This window comes from Megalobrama amblycephala, linkage group LG13 (assembly GCF_018812025.1).
Source record: "Megalobrama amblycephala isolate DHTTF-2021 linkage group LG13, ASM1881202v1, whole genome shotgun sequence".
In the NCBI taxonomy this organism is placed as follows: Eukaryota; Metazoa; Chordata; class Actinopteri; order Cypriniformes; family Xenocyprididae; genus Megalobrama; species Megalobrama amblycephala.
In genome coordinates this window covers 40,275,457-40,296,039 of record NC_063056.1, presented here as the reverse complement: position 1 = coordinate 40,296,039, position 20,583 = coordinate 40,275,457, and the positions used below count along the sequence as shown (strand labels likewise).

Genomic DNA, 20,583 nt, shown 5'->3' with positions numbered 1-20,583 from the left:
TATATACTGTATATATACTGTGTGTATATGTGTATATATATATATATATATACAGTACAGTCCAAAAGTTTGGAACCACTAAGATTTTTAATGTTTTTAAAAGAAGTTTCGTCTGCTCACCAAGGCTGCATTTATTTAATTAAAAATACAGTAAAAACAGTAATATTGTGAAATATTATTACAATTTAAAATAATTGTTTTCTATCTGAATATATTTCACAAAGTAATTTATTCCTGTGATCAAAGCTGAATTTTCAGCATCATTACTCCAGTCTTCAGTGTCACATGATCCTTCAGAAATCATTCTAATATGCTGATCTGCTGCTCAAGAAACATTTAATGTGTACAATTGTACAAAATATTTGTGTACAATATTTTTTTCAGGATTATTTGATGAATAGAAAGTTCAAAAGAACAGTGTTTATCTGAAATCTAATCTTTTGTAACATTATAAATGTCTTTACTGCCACTTTTGATTGATTTAATGCATCCTTGCTGAATAAAAGTATTCATTTCTTTAATTTCTTTTCAAAAAAATAAAAATAAAAATTCTTACTGACCCCAAACTTTTGAACGGTAGTGTATAATGCTACAGAAGCTTTGTATTTCAGATAAATGCTGTTCTTTTGAACTTTCTATTCATCAAGGAATCCTGAAAAAAAAAGTACACAACTGTTTTCAACATTGAAAATAATCATAAATGTTTCTTGAGCATCAAATCATCATATTAGAATGATTTCTGAAGGATCATGTGACACTGAAGACTGGAGTAACGATGCTGAAAATTCAGCTTTGATCACAGGAATAAATTACTTTGTCAAATATATTTAAATAGTACACAGTTATTTTAAATTGTAATAATATTTCACAATATTACTGTTTTTTACTGTATTTTTAATTAAATAAATGTAGCCTTGGTGAGCAGACGAAACTTCTTTTAAAAACATTAAAAATCTTAGTGGTTCCAAACTTTTGGACTGTACTATATATATATATATATATATATATATATATATATATATATATATATATATATATATATATATATATATATATATATGAATTTGCAGATATATATATGAGGAACAAATGGATTTAAAGTAGTAGTTCACATTAAAAATGTAAATTCTTTCATTCTTTACCTTTTTTTAAATCCTCATGCTGTTTCAAACCCATATACTGTTATTCTTTACTTCTTTAAGGGAGAAATTTTGAAGACTTTCACACGTAATGTCAGAGATTAAAACATCCTCCTCATTATAAACGAAGCATTTAATTAATTAAGCTCCAGAAACAGCTTGTTTAAAATATTGTGGGATCTGTGACATCACACAGGCAAATACATTTGCATACGACTGCCTCCAGAGCAAGACATCGACCAATCATCACACCATAGGCCCCGCCCACTGGCGTTCAGTCACTCAATCAATGGCTGACATTTGCCTACACTGATTGTGAGCGTTGCTTCAAACGCAAATAGAAGTCATTATAATCACTGATATGATATAAGTTTCTGAAGTCATTATAATCACTGATGCCGTCTACGCTGATACAATTTACAGCATATTTGCATTATTTTTTCTTTTTCTTTATTATTTCGACTGCTCAGTGAAGAGCAAGCTGTGCCAATAGCGTTTATAACCAGCCAGAATGTATTCCAACTAAACGTCTCTCTCTTGTAGTAAGAGTTAACAGGACTTGTTTTTCCCCGTTTATGGAAAGACTTTCATTTCTAGCAGCAAAGAGTACAAATGACTAATGGAGAGGAGAATAAACATGAACAATGCGCCAGTGATGGTTTTCCATCAGCGATGAGCCATCCTCTCCAAAGGCTCAAGAAAATAATAGAAATCTCTGACTGCACAGTTTCTCCACCCACTCCTTCATACTGTAATAGCAGCACTGAGCCAACGAGAGCATTGTTTTATGCACAGAATTAGTAATGGAGCGAGTAAGTCATTCTGCGGTGCTTTTGGGATGTTAAGGCGTCCATTGCATTTATTATTTTTAATGCATTTGGGTTTTAATGATATTAAATAGGTTTTTAATGCACGCTTGAAATGGGTGGTGTTGCTGTATGAAGTGCGGATTTACTGTATATAATTTTCTAGATCCACAGTTTGGTGTAGAAACAATTTCGACTCTGAAATTGTTAGTGGGGAATGAAAGAAAGGAAGAGGGAGAAGGGGTTAAAATAGGAATAAAACTAATCTGCTCAAATTAAATTAAAAAATACATATATTGTAGCCCATAATGCACAGATTATTTTCATTAATGCCATTCTTGTGTGTTTTGTTCAGTTTAAAAGCAAAATAAAAAGTACATTTCACAAGCAATTGCAAAGTAACATGTTGAATTTTGAAGTAAAAAAACTACAAATGCATTTTCTTCTAAAACATACTCCAATAATCTGTTTCATTTACGATTTGGAAAGTAATTTTTACTGTGTATTCCTGAACATAATTTGTCGGAACAGGCCGCATTTCTCAAGCACTTGCTAGATTTTTTCGGGAGACGTGACAGATGCCTGTTAATGCACGTCTTCAAAGGACGTCTTGTCTCGTGATGTGATCTTTTATGACCTTTGGAAATGCTGATCTTCCCAGCAGTCAGCGTTGGCCCTGCAAGCTAAAACTAGCGCATAGCTGTGAGGAAATGAGCCTGGCTGTTTCCAGCAGGGTTGAAGGGGCCGTTTGGATCTCGGATGCATGCTGAAAGCGAGAGACGTGGAGTGTGATCGCTGGTGTGTGTGTGTGTGTGTTCGCCTCATAGACTGGCATTCCTTTGGCTTGAACTCATGTGCTTAGCGACGCAAAACTCTCCAAGAGGGATTAAAGACAGTGTGAGTCTGACACAACCACAGCAACGTTTTCTAGAGCGCCAGATTCGCAAATTCATCCCCATGCTCCTTTTTTATTTATGAGAATGTCTTTCAACTCCAGCTTCATTTATTTTTAGCTTCCCAACTGCGAACACAATGACAGTGTCACGATAGCCTGCTAAAAGCGATCTTAAAATGACACGTCACATCTTGTGTGAGCCGAACCTTTCCAGCCCCCTCTCTCGTCTACAAGACGCATATTATATCCAGTTTGCTGTTACCTTACTGTAATGGACTTCATGTTTTCTCCAGGGAGGTACATGATGGATTACACATCTCTCGTTTCATTCTAATCGAATAAAATTGCCGTTTTAAGTGAAGAGAGTTGGTTTTGATGCATACATGAGGGTAGATCATATCAAAATGTAACTGATAATTTTGCAGTGTGTTGGAGTCAACATCAAATCAAACAGACTATTTACTTTCTTAATGCAAGATTCTTGGTCTTATTTTAGATGATTCATTGATGCTTTTCTCATTGAATATCTTGTTTCACTTGGAAATTAAAATAGGTTTCATGTTGATTTTTCTTTTAGCCTAGCGGACAATATATGTGCTGATTTAAATGAGAGTATCTTTGTACTACAGCCATTTTGTACTGTTAAAATAAAGAAAATGCTTCCTTTTTTTGTTATTTTTAAAAAAAAAAACATTTTTACATTCTCTCTGGCCCTTTGGTACTTCATGTTTGTTTGTTTGTTTGTTTGTTTGTTTTAGTTTAATTATTTATAGTTTCATTTATTTATTTATTTTTTAGTTTATTTGTTTTTATTTATTTTTAGTTCATTTGTTTTATTTACATCTATGTTGTTTGTTTATATTTAAATATGTAAAAGACTTAATTTATAACTCATTTATTTACATTTGTTCGTTTATATTTTTATTTTGTTTATTTGTTTTATTTACATCTGTTATTTTTTATTTACATTTTCTAAATATGTAAGAGTGTTTCTTAGTTTGTAACTCATTTATTGATATTTGTTTGTTTGTTTATACTTTTATTTATATTTTTATTTATTTTATTTTATTTGTTTTTTTACATCTGTTATTCATTTATTTTATTTAATTTATGTACTTTTTCTAATTATGTAAACAAGTGACCGTTAAAAACATGTTTGTCATTGAATCATTCACTCGAGAGATTTGTTCAAAAACTCTGATTCACCCAGTAATGAAACAAGTGAAGTCTTTATGAGTGAGTCATTGAATCATTCACTCTAGAGATTCATTCAGAAACTATGATTCACCCAGTAATGAAACAAGTGAAGTCTTTTTGAGTGAGTCATTGAATCATTCACTCTAGAGATTAGTTCAGAAACTATGATTCACCCAGTAATGAAACAAGTGAAGTCTTTATGAGTGAGTATGAATCATTCACTCTAAACATTCAGAAACTATGATTCACCATTGAAAAAGTGAACTTTATGATGTTTGAATCATTCATTGAATCATTCAGAAACTATGATTCACCGTAAGAAACAAGTGAGTCTTTTGAGTGAGTCATTGAATCATTCACTCTAGAGATTCATTCAGAAACTATGATTCACCCAGTAATGAAACAAGTGAAGTCTTTATGAGTGAGTCATTGAATCATTCACTCTAGAGATTTGTTCAATAATGCTGATTCATCCAGTAATCTTAATTTATAACTCAGTAGGTGTCGATATTTGAATATGGGCAGTCATATGTTAATAAGCATATGGTTTTGACGTCATAACCGTTTCTGAATGACTAACTCACTAAGGAGGAAACTTGTGAATCTCAGTGTATGTCTAAACTCTTAAAACAGCGAGAATATCCTGTTTTCGGCGATAAGTGACAGATAAAGCATATTCAAAAGCAGATTTGGACCATCACAGTATCTCTCAGATATTTGTAGTCCACAATGCAGTTTGTATCCTTATTTGTCCTACAATTTAGTTTTTTCTCATTAAATGTGTCCCATTAAACCGTAAACTGCACTTGCACTGGTTTTACATTAACAACATGTTGAGCAAAAGATCACGCCGGCAGATGATACGGACAGGATCAGCATCTAGGGGCCAAGCAGATGGCCAGGGTCAACATGAGCTACGACACTGAACCCTCCAGTCCAGCCACAAACAAACATGCACCTGTTTCAGGAAGAGACACTTCAGTCGCACACAGAGACACGCTTCTAATTGAGACTAGCTGGTTAACCGACGCTGGTGTCGAACCTCAGCGGTCGTCCGGCAGAGCTAGTGAGATCGTTAGAGCGTCTCAGTGACTGCGTTCAACCTCCTTCTCGCCACTGCAAGGGTCACTGATCCCCGGGCCCTTCCTTTCCCACTTATAATAAGGACAGGAAATCTCAGAGACAGGGCCGTGCTGTTTTTCACCCTCTGGTCTGACGGAAAACGAAAAGCAGGAGTGCTGGAGCGAACCATTGTTTCATGTTGGGCTCTACAGTATCATTATTTCTGTCTTACAATGATTCATATTATCACAGAAGTACTGGGATAAAAGCTTATAGTTTAGATATAAACTCTGATGTCTATGATAACGATCAAAATAGAGTAAATCACCTTTTGAAAGTAACTTGATGGTTCAAATAAAGATTGTATCAATTACATCGTTACACCAGTAGGTGGCGACAAGTAATACATAAAAACAGGTATTTGTCATTGAATCATTTACTCAAGAGATTTGTTCAAAAATGTTGATTCATCCAGTAATGAAACAAGTGAAGTCTTTACGAGTGAGTCATTGAATCATTCATTCAAGAGATTTGTTCAAAAACGCTGATTCATCCAGTAATGAAACGAGTGAAGTCTTTACGAGTGAGTCATTGAATCATTCATCAAGAGATTTGTTCAAAAATGCTGGTTCATCCAGTAATGAAACGAGTGAAGTCTTTACGAGTGAGTCATTGAATCATTCATTCAAGAGATTTGTTCAAAAACGCTGATTCATCCAGTAATGAAACGAGTGAAGTCTTTACGAGTGAGTCATTGAATCATTCATTCAAGAGATTTGTTCAAAAACGCTGATTCATCTAGTAATGAAACAAGTGAAGTCTTTACGAGCGAGTCATTGAATCATTCACTCAAGAGATTTGTTCAAAAACGCTGATTCATCCAGTAATGAAACAAGTGAAGTCTTTACGAGTGAGTCATTGAATCATTCATTCAAGAGATTTGTTCAAAAACACTGATTCATCCAGTAATGAAACAAGTGAAGTCTTTACGAGTGAGTCATTGAATCATTCATTCAAGAGATTTGTTCAAAAACACTGATTCATCCAGTAATGAAACAAGTGAAGTCTTTACGAGTGAGTCATTGAATCATTTACTCAAGAGATTTGTTCAAAAATGTTGATTCATCCAGTAATGAAACGAGTGAAGTCTTTACGAGTGAGTCATTGAATCATTCATTCAAGAGATTTGTTCAAAAACGCTGATTCATCCAGTAATGAAACGAGTGAAGTCTTTACGAGTGAGTCATTGAATCATTCATTCAAGAGATTTGTTCAAAAACGCTGATTCATCTAGTAATGAAACAAGTGAAGTCTTTACGAGCGAGTCATTGAATCATTCACTCAAGAGATTTGTTCAAAAACGCTGATTCATCCAGTAATGAAACAAGTGAAGTCTTTACGAGTGAGTCATTGAATCATTCATTCAAGAGATTTGTTCAAAAACACTGATTCATCCAGTAATGAAACAAGTGAAGTCTTTACGAGTGAGTCATTGAATCATTCATTCAAGAGATTTGTTCAAAAACACTGATTCATCCAGTAATGAAACAAGTGAAGTCTTTACGAGTGAGTCATTGAATCATTCACTCGAGATTTGTTCAAAAACGCTGATTCATCTAGTAATGAAACAAGTGAAGTCTTTATGAGTGAGTCATTGAATCATTCATTCAGTAATATAAATGTCACGCTTCACTCGCACACATATATATATTTATCCACAATCGCACTAAGCCAAATCGCAATGTAGACTTTATTTTGATATATCATGTGGCCCTTAGTAGCATGCATCAAAAAATATAAAGTGGCACTTTCTGAAGACTCCTGGGGGAACAAGTTTAATACTGCTGTTCCCTCCTAATAAAGACACCTGGATTGTTGATTTGTAGAGTAAGAGGGTTGTTTTGATGATGGCAGCTCAGAGAATAAATCCCATGTTTCCTGAGACCCAAGTGTGAATTCCCAGTGTAATTACAGGACAGCGCAGGATGATATTAACTCCAGTCGTTATGATTAATGACACAGTCTGCAGTGGATAATTAATCAGCTGGATTTGCCCTTGAGGCCAGACATCTATTTGGACCATCTGCCACGGTAGTGTGGATAAACTTTCCAGTAGCCTTTAGCCTTCAGCCTTTAACCCTCGAATGAAAGTTACGACTGCGGGGAAGTTTTCCTGAGTCTGGAGAGACAGAAGAACTTGTGACAATGTGTCCTAGTTTCTTACCAAATGTGCTTTGTTTGAAAGTGAGATCATTTGGAAGCTGCTAATTCCCTTTGTTCGGTTTATATAGAGCGTTTAACTGTCCAGATGGTTGTTTTCAGCAGAGAGCTGCAGTTATTACTTTTTTTGTAGGCCAATCCAGAAGTTAGCCTCACCCTGCATGATACCTCGATAAAAACCATCAGAAAGTAACCCCAGTGACCAACAAAATAATGATTCTTACATGTTTTGAAGCCTAAATACAATCAGCAGACGTAAAAATAACTAACATTAGGCTATAAACAAATGATCATGAAAAAAGATTTTCCCTAAAAGTTTAAGTTTGATAGTTCACAAGAACGATTATAAACACCACGAGGCTGTGGAAGCCTCAACCTCCCATTTAGTCACTATTATTGATTTATTTTATGTTATGGAATAATACATGAAAATAAATGTGCTTGTATCAACCAAAGCCCTTATTTCAGACATTTAACCAAAAAAAACCCCATTCATTAAATCCATTTTATCCAAACGATGGAGCCGAAAGTGCTTTCCATGTTTTGGCCTACAAAAATACATCATTCCTGCAGCAACAACACATTGGAGATCATGTTAAAGGATTCGTTCACTACAGAATAAAAATTTCCTGATAATTTACTCTCCTCCATGTCATCCAAGATGTTCATGTCTTTCTTTCTTCAGTGGAAAAGAAATGAAGGTTTTTGAGGAAAACATTCCAGGATTTTTCTCCATATAGTGGACTTCACTGGGGTTCAACGGGTTGAAGGTCCAAATGTCAGTTTCAGTGCAGCTTCAAAGAGCTCTACATGATCCCAGACGAGGAATAAGAGTCTTATCTAGAGAAACCATCGGACATTTTCTAAAAAAAATAAAAATTATATACCTTTTTATCACAAATGCTCGTCTTGCTCTGCGCCACGCATTACGTAATCACATTGGAAAGATCACGCGTGACGTGCCTCTGGTTGACACACTTCAACTTTAAATTACTTCAGAATTGACATATTGTTTGACATCTACATGCAATATAATTATGTTCATTATATTGCATGTATCTTTAAATTGGTTCCATGCACTAGCATGACTCCTCTGTGTTTTGCAGAAGCTCTTCTGAAAATGGCATTTTCCCTCTGTCAGCAGAGGAGGATTACGGGATAAATGGACATGGGCAAACCGGTTGTGCCTGAGCCATTAATGTCTTATTTTCTTGATTGTGCAGACAGCAGATGCAAGCATTGCACATTAATTTGCATTGTTGTCAAATGTCATCTTTTGTGTAACAAGCTAAAGGGAAATCGTGTAGTTGGCAGGGGCCATAGGCACAATATAATAATTCATTCCCTTGTTTAAGTTAAATCAAAACGAGGGAATGAATTAGTATAATGTATACATATATTTTTGTCCACATGTCATGTGTGGGGCTCCGTACATTACTGTCACTTTTGATCAGTGATAAAATGACAATGAATGAATGATTGCAATGCCATAAACCATGGTGTATGTTTTTAATACTTTTTTAACATATGAAAAATAATATTACACTAAAAATGCTGGGTTAAAAAACAACCCAACTTGGGTTGAAAATGGACAAACTTGGCGGTTGGGTTGTTTGGGCCCAGCGATTGGATCGTTTTGATCCAGCGATTGAGATTGGGTTGTTTGAACTCAGCGATTGGGTTGTTTGGACCTATCGGTTGGATTGGGTTGTTTGAACTCAGCGATTGGGTTGTTTGAACTCAGCGGTTGGGTTGTTTGGACCCAGCGGTTGGGTTGGGTTGTTTGAACTCAGCGATTGGGTTGTTTGGACCTAGTGATTCGATTGGGTTGTTTGAACTCAGCGGTTGGGTTGTTTGGACCCAGTGATTGGGTTGTTTGGACCCAGCGGTTGGGTTGGGTTGTTTGAACTCAGCGGTTGGGTTGTTTGGACCTATCGGTTGGGTTGGGTTGTTTGAACTCAGCGACTGGGTTGTTTGGACCTAGTGATTCGATTGGGTTTGTTTGGACCCAGCGGTTGGGTTGGGTTGTTTGGACCCAGCGGCTGGGTTGGGTTGTTTGGACCCAGCGGTTGGGTTGGGTTGTTTGACCCCAGTGGTTGGGTTGTTTGGACCCAGCGATTGGGTTGTTTTGACCCAGCGATTGGGTTGGGTTGTTTGAACCCAGCAATTGGGTTGTTTGGACCTAGTGATTGGGTTGTTTGGACCCAGCGATTTGATCGGGTTGTTTGGACCCAGCGATTGGGTTGGGTTGTTTGGGCCCAGCGATTGGGTTGTTTGGACCGAGGTATTGGGTTGTTTTGACCCAGCGATTGGGTTGGGTTGTTTGGGCCCAGCGATTGGGTTAAATGTTTGCCCAACATGCTGGGCAGTTTTATTTAACCCAACTATTGATTAAAAACTACTATATGTCTGGCTTAAAATAAACCCAAAATAGGTTGGAAATTAAAAATCAGACACATAATTACTAGAGGCAACAATAATAATCAAAAGGTGAACATTTATTACTAAGCCGTTTAATAAATGTTAATATATTAAACATAAATAAATGCTGATTTCCAAGCTCCAACATACTTTGGGCTCATTTTAAGCAAGCAATACGGTCATGTTTAAACAGTAGATGAGTTAAATAAAACAACCCTGGGCTTGTCCATTTTTAACCCAACTTGGTTTGTTTTTAACCCAGCATTTGTTAAAGTGATAATATTCCAAATACACTGTGTTTTTCTGTTTGTATCAGTGGGGTTTATGCCACACATGAGGAGACGAGTCACTTTATTATATAATGTGGATAGACTTTAATAAGACAGAATGCAGCATCATAAATCAGTATCATAAGAGCATATGTTGTCATGCCGCCTCGCAGATGGCAGCCGTGAATGTACAGTCATCCACAAGAGACTCTTTTCATCTGGATCAGTGTCTTCACAGGCTGTTCTTCTGTTGATCTGGAGGATGTTAAAACAGTTGTAACATGCTCATGAAGTTGTGTGTGTCTGGACGGGACGTTAAGTACGGGTTTAATCTTGTTCTGATTACACAGTCATTACAAGCCGGTTGGCAGCGTTGGTGAAACCAGCAGCTCTCATTTCCTCTAATCTGATTTAAGGCACAAATGCCACCCATGCCAACCTGCTGCTATGGCAACAGTGCCAAATATAAACATAACAAAAGAAAAAAATGTTTTTTGGAACTTCTAGTTCCTGTTTTCTTATGCCTCTTATGCCACGCTTGTCATCTTGATAGAGGAGCTTTGCATTGGGTGAGCTCAGTCCGCCGACCCATGACGGCATTTTACAGACACACCTTCAATGTCAACATCACGCGTTCTTTACAGCAGCCGAGTGCGGAAGAAAAACATTCCTGTATTTCTTCATATCGCAATATATATATATATATAGCAGTAAAAGTAAATAACCCAATGCCAGTTTTTTCCAACATTGTGCATGTTAAAGTGCCCATATTATGCTATTTTAAAGGTTCCTAATGTTGTTTTAGGTTTTCATGCATCCAAAATCAAAAACATTTAATTTTCTCATATCATCCACTGCAGCATCAACTCCTTTCTCATAGTGTCTGAAATGGTTCGTTCAAAGATTCGGTTTCTCTAAATCCCGCCTTTCTGAGAGCTACTCTGCTCTGATTGGTCAGACAGCCCATTATTTGAATGCTTACAGTGCGTGTCGGAAACAAAGCGCCCATTACCATATCTGAATTTCAGCACTTGATACACAGTGATTTGAACGGTAATGGCGTTGGTTTTACCGTATCAATATCATCAAAGTGGATTTGCTTTGGCAGCACAAAACAGCGTCTCGACATGAACAACACGAACCAAACTCTTCCAATCTTAAAGCAGACGCTCTTCAGACCATGAAGACCATAGGCTGGCTTTATGCAAATTAGTGCAGGAAGTGAAACTGGAAATACTGACAACTAGTTTCAGGTAGTTCAGAATCACTTCTTTCTTTTGGGAGACAAACATTTATAGTACACTTTGATCTTTAAAGCTTTGCAGACGTTTCACATTCACAAACAGCTCTGTTACACACACTGCTGAAAAAGCATAAAGGTTCTTCTTCATGAAGATGCAAATAAAGAACCTTTCTTTTTAAGAGCGTAATATGTTGCGTGTGGTCATCAGCGTGGAACGACTCCTCATTGAGCTGCTTAAATTATGGATGTGTTTATTCCAACAGAATGTTCTTTCCCACAACCACTCCATCACTTCCTGCTTGCAGTGAACTTCCTCGCCCCGACCCGAGTGTGTTTTGAGAAGTTTCACTACGCTCGACTGGCTGCTTCTGTTTGAGTGAACTCGCTGATGGATCATTCCGTGTCAAATCAACCAAATTTCGGAAAACTTCCCCGGCTCAAATTTTTGATTTTGTTAATATTTTTTCTATAGAAAGACAAAATGCCATAGATGTATATTTATTGTGTAATCCACTATTTTGTAGAGGGATGAGATTTGGAGGCAATTTACAAGGGTGTAAAACTGACTTTCTAAAGATGGCAGCATCATTATTTTATTTCTACACAGAGATCGGTAGATCTATTAGTAAAATCTGTTGACTTTAGCAATCTTTGTTTCATTATATGCCAACAGTGAAAGTTCAAAAATGGGGAAAAAGCACTTCTTGTGTTCTTTGCCTCAAGTTTGCGTGTCTGTAACTCAAGAAGTGTTAAAGATATCTTAATATCCTTTAAGATTCTGGTTCTTAACAAACTGTCTTTTTGGTATCTGCATTTTAAAGGCCCTCGATGGTTCAATCCCAGAGATATGGAGATCTTAATGTGGCTCCGTGAGTAAATATTCTGAAGAATATTAATGGAGATTGCTGAACTCCATCTTACTTGTTTGTCAGCATTTTCAGATCATCAGCGCTTCTTCTGCAGTGTAGAGAGAATGCGTGCGGTTGCCAGATTGCAAATATTAAGAAAAACACCAGGCAGAAAATGCCTCCTTTTAATAGAAAAGCTCTGATTGGGGATTTAACTCTTGACATCTGGCAATTGCAAGCATGAAAGCTTGTAAAGGCTTGTCTGTAATATTTTGTCATCTCTTTTAATTTGACAAAAACAAAGATTTTGGTGGTTTGTTATTTTTAAACCACATTTTAGTCGTCTTTTTTCATCAATGATATTCCATGTTTATATATTCACAGTTATCGTTCAATGATGTTGGTGTCATTGCCTCAAAAAAGGTCGTCGACGAACATTTTTCGTAGATTTCGTTAAGGAAACTAACACTTCTGTGCACCTTTTTGACAGACTCCATTCTGTGCTCACTTTTCCAGATCCAAGAAATTTGTGATCAATAAAATCAAGTCCCACTCTATAGATTTCTTTGCTTTTGCTTGTTGACTTTAAGGACGTCGCAACCACATGAAAATGATTGTGAATGGAAAAAAAGACGTTTGAGAGTCATATTAAAAATATTACTCTGCACACAATGAAAGCGCCCATGACCTGATAGGATAAGCCCTGTGCTTCTGATGAATTATGAAGTCTTTTGAGTGCATCGCTGTCCTATTTTCAGACACCCCATATCAGGTTACCAACTGAGCCACAAGGTCAGCCGAGGTCATCCTACAACACCTGCCGGCTCTCAACCTCAGCCTTTAATGTTCGTCTCAAACCCGATGCAGTTTCTGTCTGGCTGTGCGCAGGCCTGTTCGCTCATCCGCGCTGAAGAGCAGAGGTGAAGGAAGACCTCAGGGGCCGAGCATTGGAATGCACAGCATCACTGATTACTCATTGGAGAAAAGGAGGAGAAGGAGCGGAGAACGTGGGAGCGACGTGGAGAATGTGTAAGAGAGGAGAAGGGAGGGTAGGCAAAAGAGGAGGAATGTCACGTTAGGAATTCCAAACAGCCCCTTAATCCGAGTGCCGACTGAAACACTGCTCCAAGCATTTGCTGAAGCTTTTATCCCACCATCATGCAAGATGAACGTACAAAGCAGAGGTCGAGAGGTCAAGAGCGTGAACGGGATTTCTAAGAGCTCTCTCCTGACTGTCTGCGCACACTTCATATTATGAAGCTAAATGTCTGTAACCCTTTTAAATGTCATCACCGCAAGATAACCTATTTATAGTTTTATAAGAAAACTGGTATGATAAATGCATCTTGCTACAAACATCTTGGCTGCAATAAAAATGCAAGTTGTTCAGCGCATTTACTGCTGTTTGTTCTGTTAAATACTATGTGTAAGATTTTGGTGTAAACATTTCAAACTATTTGCTATTTTGCTGTCACATACTGCATTGCATGTTTAATTGAGCAAATGGTGCCAAATTAAAGATGTTTTGTTTTATTTAGTAGCCAAATGTTACATTTTAATTTAATTTTGTTTATTTTAAATTAATTTACATTATTTTAAATTATTTTACATTTAATAGTAATACTCTCTAAAAAAATGCTGGGTCAAATATGGACAATCTTCATTGTGGGTTTTTTTAAATTTTATTTTATTTTTTTTTTTTTACAAACGGCAAGTTGAAATTTTATTTTATTTTATTTTATTTTTTTTATTTTATTTTATTTTATTTTATTTTATTTTATTTTATTTTATTTTATTTTATTTTATTTTATTTTATTTTATTTTATTTTATTTTAAATGCAACAGATGCTGGTTCATACACTATATTGCTGGCTTAAAATGAACCCAAAATAGGTTGTAAATTAAAAATCAGACACATAATTACTAGAAGCAACAATAAAAATCAAAAGGTGAACATTTATTAATAAGCAACTTAATACATGTTTATTATTTAATTATTATTCATTAAATGTATTAATAAATCTTAATTTATTAAACATATTAATAAAGGTTAATTTCCAACATATTTTGGGTTCATTTTAAGCCAGAAATACAGTAATTTTTAAACAATAGTTAAGTTAAATAAAACTACCCAGCAGGTTGGACAAACATTTTAACCTAACCGCTGGGTTAAAACAGCCCAATCCGGGGTTAAAACAATCTTGCTGGGTTAAAAGCCCAATCGCGGGGTTAAAACAGCCCAACTCCTGGGTTAAAAAGCCCCGCTGGGTTAAAACAGCCCAATCGCTGGGTTAAAACAGCCCAATCGCTGGGTTAAAACAGCCCATTCGCTGGGTTAAAACAGTCCATCGCGGGGTTAAAACAGCCCAAACTCGTGTTAAAACAGCCCAATCACTTGGTTAAAACAGCCCAACTTGCTGGGTTCACTGGGTTAAAACAATCCAACCGCTGGGTTAAAACAGCCCATGCGCGGGGTTAAAACAGCCCTGGGTTAAAAACCGCTGGGTTAAAACAGCCCAACCCTTGGTTAAAAACTGCTGGGTTAAAACATCCTAATCTTGCTGGGTTAAAACAATCCAACCGCTGGGTTAAAACAGCCCATTCGCTGGGTTAAAACAGCCCATGTGTGGGGTTAAAACAGCCCAATCACTGGGTTAAAACAGCCCATCCGCTGGATTAAAATAGCCCAACCGCTGGGTTAAAACAGCCCAATCGCTAGGTTAAAACAAACCAACCACTGGGTAAAAACAGCCCAACTGCTGGGTTAAAACATCCTAATCTTGCTGGGTTAAAACAATCCAACCGCTGGGTTAAAACAGCCCATTCGCTGGGTTAAAACAGCCCATGTGTGGGGTTAAAACAGCCCAATCACTGGGTTAAAACAATCCAACCGCTGGGTTAAAACAGCCCAACCGCTAGGTTAAAACAGCCCATGCGTGGGGTTAAAACAGCCCAACCACTGGATAAAAACAGCCCAACTGCTAGGTTAAAACATCCTAATCTTGCTGGGTTAAAACAGCCCAATCGCTGGGTTAAAACAGCCCATGTGTGGGGTTAAAACCCACTGCTGTAAAACAGCCCAATTGGGGTTAAAACAGCCCAACTGGGTTAAAACAGCCCACTTGGATAAAACAGCCCATGTGCGGGGTTAAAACAATCCAACCGCTGGGTTAAAACAATCCAACCGCTGAGTTAAAACAGCCCAACCACTGGATTAAAACAGCCCAACTGCTGGGTTAAAACATCCTAATCTTGCTGGGTTAAAACAATCCATCCGCAGGGTTAAAACAGCACATTCGCTGGGTTAAAACAACCATGTGCGGGGTTAAAACAGCCCATCCGCGGGGTTAAAACAGCCCACCGCTGGGTTAAAACAGCCCATGCGTGGGGTTAAAAAAAATCCAATCACTGGGTTAAAACAGCCCAATCGCTGGTTTGTCCATTTTCAGCCCAACTTGAGTAGTTTTTAACCGAGCATTGTTTCGAGTGTATGCAGTGCTATATGTATTTTGGTTATTTTCAAGGTGTTACTATGGAGTTCTAGTTGGTTGTTTTGTTATTTTGGCTTGTTGTTGTCGTTTGACCTTTAGATCTGTGAGAACATCACTGATCGATGGTTTCATGCTGTTAAAAAGGAATTGTTGTGAAAACTTAAATCTGATGCATTCAGATTTTTAGATTCTCTTAACTTTGTTTTGGTCAATTTTAATTTGTTTGTTCGCCAAATTGCAAAATGCCTCATTCAGCCAATAAATTCATCAAGGCAACAACTACAGATTTCTTATTCACAAATACACTGTTATATTATCTTGGTAGCCAAATATGCATAGCTTCATAGGACCCTTAACATGTTTGATTCAGAAGGCAGAATCACCTTACAAAGCAAAGATATCTGGGATTTATTTTAGTTTCAGAAGCTTGTACATAAACACTTGACACACAAACCTCAACGATGAACAAAAATCCTATAAACGCATAATTTATTCATGCTGCAATACATGCTGGAAAACTCCCAATCCTTCACATTTCAGCAGTTCATCTGTGTTTGACTCATTTCTGTTGGTCTAACAGAACATTTCACATTTCTCGGTTGTTTTTTTACAGTGCACGTGAGAGTGTTTTCAGGCCTCTGTGTCAGATGTGATGAGCGCTAACTGATTTTCCGTACAAATAGGATGTGCACTTCCTGTTTTCTTGAACCAGGATGTTTTCTGACCGTGGTTCTTAATATATGCTTCCTTCTTTTCCTCAACAGGTACGACTATAAAGAAATGCTGCATAACTCCACGTTTTGTCTCGTGCCTAGAGGACGCCGCCTGGGCTCTTTCCGTTTCCTGGAGGCTCTGCAGGTACATATTTACACTCGCTTCCTATTGCTAATAGCCATCGGAAGACACTTAGCAGTTGCATGTTCTGCGTTTCCAGCCCAGAAACACTCACACGCACTCGGATACAAAGTCAGATCAACAGATCCACCTTTAGCCATAACCCGCAGTATTCTGCGATGCTCATGCCGGTGTAATGTCTGTTGTGTGGGATTGTGGCTGTGCTCTTTCAGGTTGTCTGATGCTGTGCAGACATGAGGCTTAACAGCCCATTATATATTGTGTTTTGAATTGTGTGGGTGTTCTGGATTGACTAGCTGAGGTTTTCTGGGCTTTTATGATGCACATGTGCGCTTGTGTCTGTCTGAGACTGCGGCTTTAGCTCTCTGTATTGGTCTGTATGTATTTCAGCAGATTGAAGGGCTGGTTAATAACACTGCAGGGATTAGTCCATAACAGCAGGATGATATTAGAGATGAGGGGAGGTCAGAGGGTGGGAGCAGCTTTACAGATTAGGGACAACAGGCCTGTGCAAACACACACACAGTTATGCTTAGAAATGATGGATTTTGCCTTATTGCCTTACTGTAAAGTCCTGTTGAGGTGCAGCATCAGATAATACTCTGAATATATACCATAGTACTGAATTATTACCACATTTATGTGGTAATAAAACATTAATATGTTATACATTATGGATGTCAGAAATAAAAAGTGGAAATAGGATTGTCAAAAAACCTTTTACTATGGTAGCATGTCCACACTTGCTAAAATATGATTTATTTATTTTTTGGACTTGGTGGTTTTAGCATTATTTATATATTTTATATATAGTTTTTATTAATTTATTTTTATATTTTCATTGTATATGTAGTGTTAGTAATTTTAGTATTTAAACTTGTCTTGTTTTTCTTACATTCAAATTATTTTAGTTAAAATGTCCTAATATGTCCAAATTGCAAGTTAAAATAATATATTTTTTAATATTTTAATTAATCCTATATTTTACTGTGTACATTACATATTTTAAATCTACTTGGCAACAATAGGTTGGTTGAAGTTAAGGTTAAATAAATAAGTATGGTAATATATACATTTGCAAGAAAAGGTATGTGAACCACTTGCAGAATTTGTGAAATGTGCAAAATTTTAACAAAATAAGAGATCATATAAAATGCATGTTATTTTTTGTTTAGTACTGTCCTGAGTAAGATATTTACATATAATCCATAAGACAAAAATATCTGAATTTATTAAAATGACCCCGTTCAAAGGTTTGTGAACCATTGATTCTCAATACTGTGTGTGGTTACCTGATGATCCACGACTGTTTGTGTGTTTTGTGATGGTTGTTCATGAGTCTCTTGTTTGTCCTGAGCAGTTAAACTGAGCTCTGTTCTTCAGAAAAATCCTCCAGCATCTTCTGCATATTTGAACCCTTTCCAGCAGCGACTGAATGATTTTGAGATCCATCTTTTCACACTGAGGACAACTGAGGGACTCAAACTCAACTATTAAAAAAGGTTCAAACATTCACTGATGCTCCAGAAGGAAACACGATGCATTGAGAGCCGGGGGGTGAACACTTTTGAACAGGATGAAGATGTCACAATTTTTCTTATTTTGTTTAACTATCATTGTTTTTCATTTAGTACTGCCCTTCGGAAGCAACAGAAGATACTTTCATGTTTCCCAGAAGACAAATTAAATACAATTTACATTGTTTCCTTCTGGAGCATCAGTGAATGTTTGAACCTTTTTTAATAGTTGAGTTTGAGTCCCTCAGTTGTCCTCAGTGTGAAAAGATGAATCTCAAAATCATTCAGTCACTGCTGGAAAGGGTTCAAATATGCAGAAGATGCTGGAGGATTTTTCTGAAGAACAGAGCTCAGTTTAACTGCTCAGGACAAACAAGAGACTCATGAACAACCATCACAAAACACACAAACAGTCATGGATCATCAGGTAACCACACACAGTATTGAGAATCAAGGGTGTGTAAACTTTTGAACTGGGTTATTTTAATAAATTCAGCTTTTTTTTTTGTAAACATCTGTTATGTGAAATACTCTATTCAGGACGGTACTAAATAAAAAATAACGTGCAATTTTTATGATCCTCCTTATTTTGTTAAAACGATTAACATTTTTGCAGATTCTGCGAGGGGTATGAAGGTTCAACATTTATTTTTAGGATTTTTTCACCGTCGCCCAGCCCTTCTTGTATCAGTATCCGTGATGATTATCTCTTCTTCATTGTTATGACCCATGAGCCTCAGTTCAGACAGGCAGAGTCACGCTTTGTGTTTCTCTCAGTCGCTGCCAGATTTCTCAGTCTGGAACAGAAACACGACTGATCTGATAAAGCGTGATTCTCCAGTCTGTCTCAGTCAGAGCTTCTCTTGCTCTCAGACTTTCCACTGGAAGACGCTAATAAAAATTTCATGATGCTTGCTTTATTTTTCTTCAGCCTGTTTTAACTTGCCTGTGTGTGTGTGTGTGTGTGTGTGTGTGTGTGTGTGTGTGTGTGTGTGTGTGTGTGTGTGTGTGTGTGTAGGCCGCTTGTGTACCCGTCATGCTCAGTAACGGCTGGGAGCTTCCCTTCTCGGAGATCATCGATTGGCGTACGGCGGCTGTCATCGGGGACGAGAGGCTTCTTCTACAGGTACGACTGCTGTAATAGATCAGCACTAGAATGGCTCAGCTCATGCATTCTCTCCCTCTACAGTGTTTATCCTCCTGCTTGTTCCCGGTGTCTCAAACAACAGCTCTTTTCCAAAATGTGGTGAACATCTGAACTGAAATGCAGTCTAGTATTGTCTTCTCCAGTTTGGCCAATCTCAGAAGGCAGCATAATCACTCCTGCTGCCTACATGCGAGATTCACATAGTATTCAAGGTTTGTGTGTTGCAGTGAGTGGCTTAATGTGTTCTCAAGACTTTCCTATAAATGAATCATGCATGAATGAAATCGTTCTAATGTCACATGCTAATTTTCCGGGCACAAGCTACTGTCAGCGACGGTCTGCAGACCTCCAGAGACGCCCGCGCTGAGAGCAGGAGCATGTTTCTTTGTAATTGAAATGGGACCTCTTGGCCTCGCCGGTTAACGGCCTGCAGCAGAACTCCTCTCCGCGGTGAGAGAGTGACGGGCTCTGTCAGGGTCAGCAGCACATTCCTGCATTAATGCGCTCCCGCGGCCCTGTGGCGCTGAACTAATCGACCTGTGAAATATCTGTAATGGAAATCATCAAGAGCTGTTTGTGTTTACAGTGAAGAGAGAAACAAACACACACCTGATTCTGCTCTATCTATCTATCTATCTATCTATCTATCTATCTATCTATCTATCTATCTATCTATCTATCGTTCTATCTATCTATCGTTCTATCGTTCTATCTATCTATCTATCATTCTATCTATCTATCTATCTATCTATCTATCTATCTATCTATCTATCTATCTATCTATCTATCGTTCTATCTATCTATCTATCTATCTATCTATCTATCTATCTATCTATCTGTCGTTCTATCTATCTATCTATCTATCTATCTATCTGTCGTTCTATCTATCTATCTATCTATCTATCTATCTATCTATCGTTCTATCGTTCTATCGTTCTATCTATTGTTCTATCTATCTATCTATCTATCTATCTATCTATCTATCTATCGTTCTATCGTTCTATCGTTCTATCGTTCTATCTATTGTTCTATCTATCGTTCTATCGTTCTATCTATCTACCTTTCTATCTATCTATCTATCTATCTATCTATCTATCTATCTATCTATCTATCTATCTATCTATCTATCGTTCTATCGTTCTATCTATCTATCTATCTATCTATCTATCTATCTGTCGTTCTATCTATCTATCTATCTATCTGTCGTTCTATCTATCTATCGTTCTATCTATCTATCTATCTATCTATCTATCTATCTATCTATCTATCTATCTATCTGTCGTTCTATCTATCTATCTATCTATCTATCGTTCTATCGTTCTATCGTTCTATCTATTGTTCTATCTATCTATCGTTCTATCGTTCTATCTATCTATCTATCTATCTATCTATCTATCTATCTATCTATCTATCGTTCTATCGTTCTATCTATTGTTCTATCTATCGTTCTATCGATCTATCTATCTATCTATC

The 20,583-nt window shown here is 37.1% G+C and overlaps 1 protein-coding gene across 1 annotated transcript in view; it reads left to right on the top strand.

Moving 5' to 3' along the window:
* Positions 1-20,583, top strand: part of ext1a (exostosin glycosyltransferase 1a) — a 63,979-nt gene that overhangs the window by 29,473 nt on the left and 13,923 nt on the right. The window contains exons 2-3 of the mRNA XM_048152727.1: positions 16,356-16,449; positions 18,982-19,089. Of these exons, the coding sequence (XP_048008684.1) occupies positions 16,356-16,449; positions 18,982-19,089 (202 nt within the window). The remainder of the gene's footprint in view (positions 1-16,355; positions 16,450-18,981; positions 19,090-20,583) is intronic.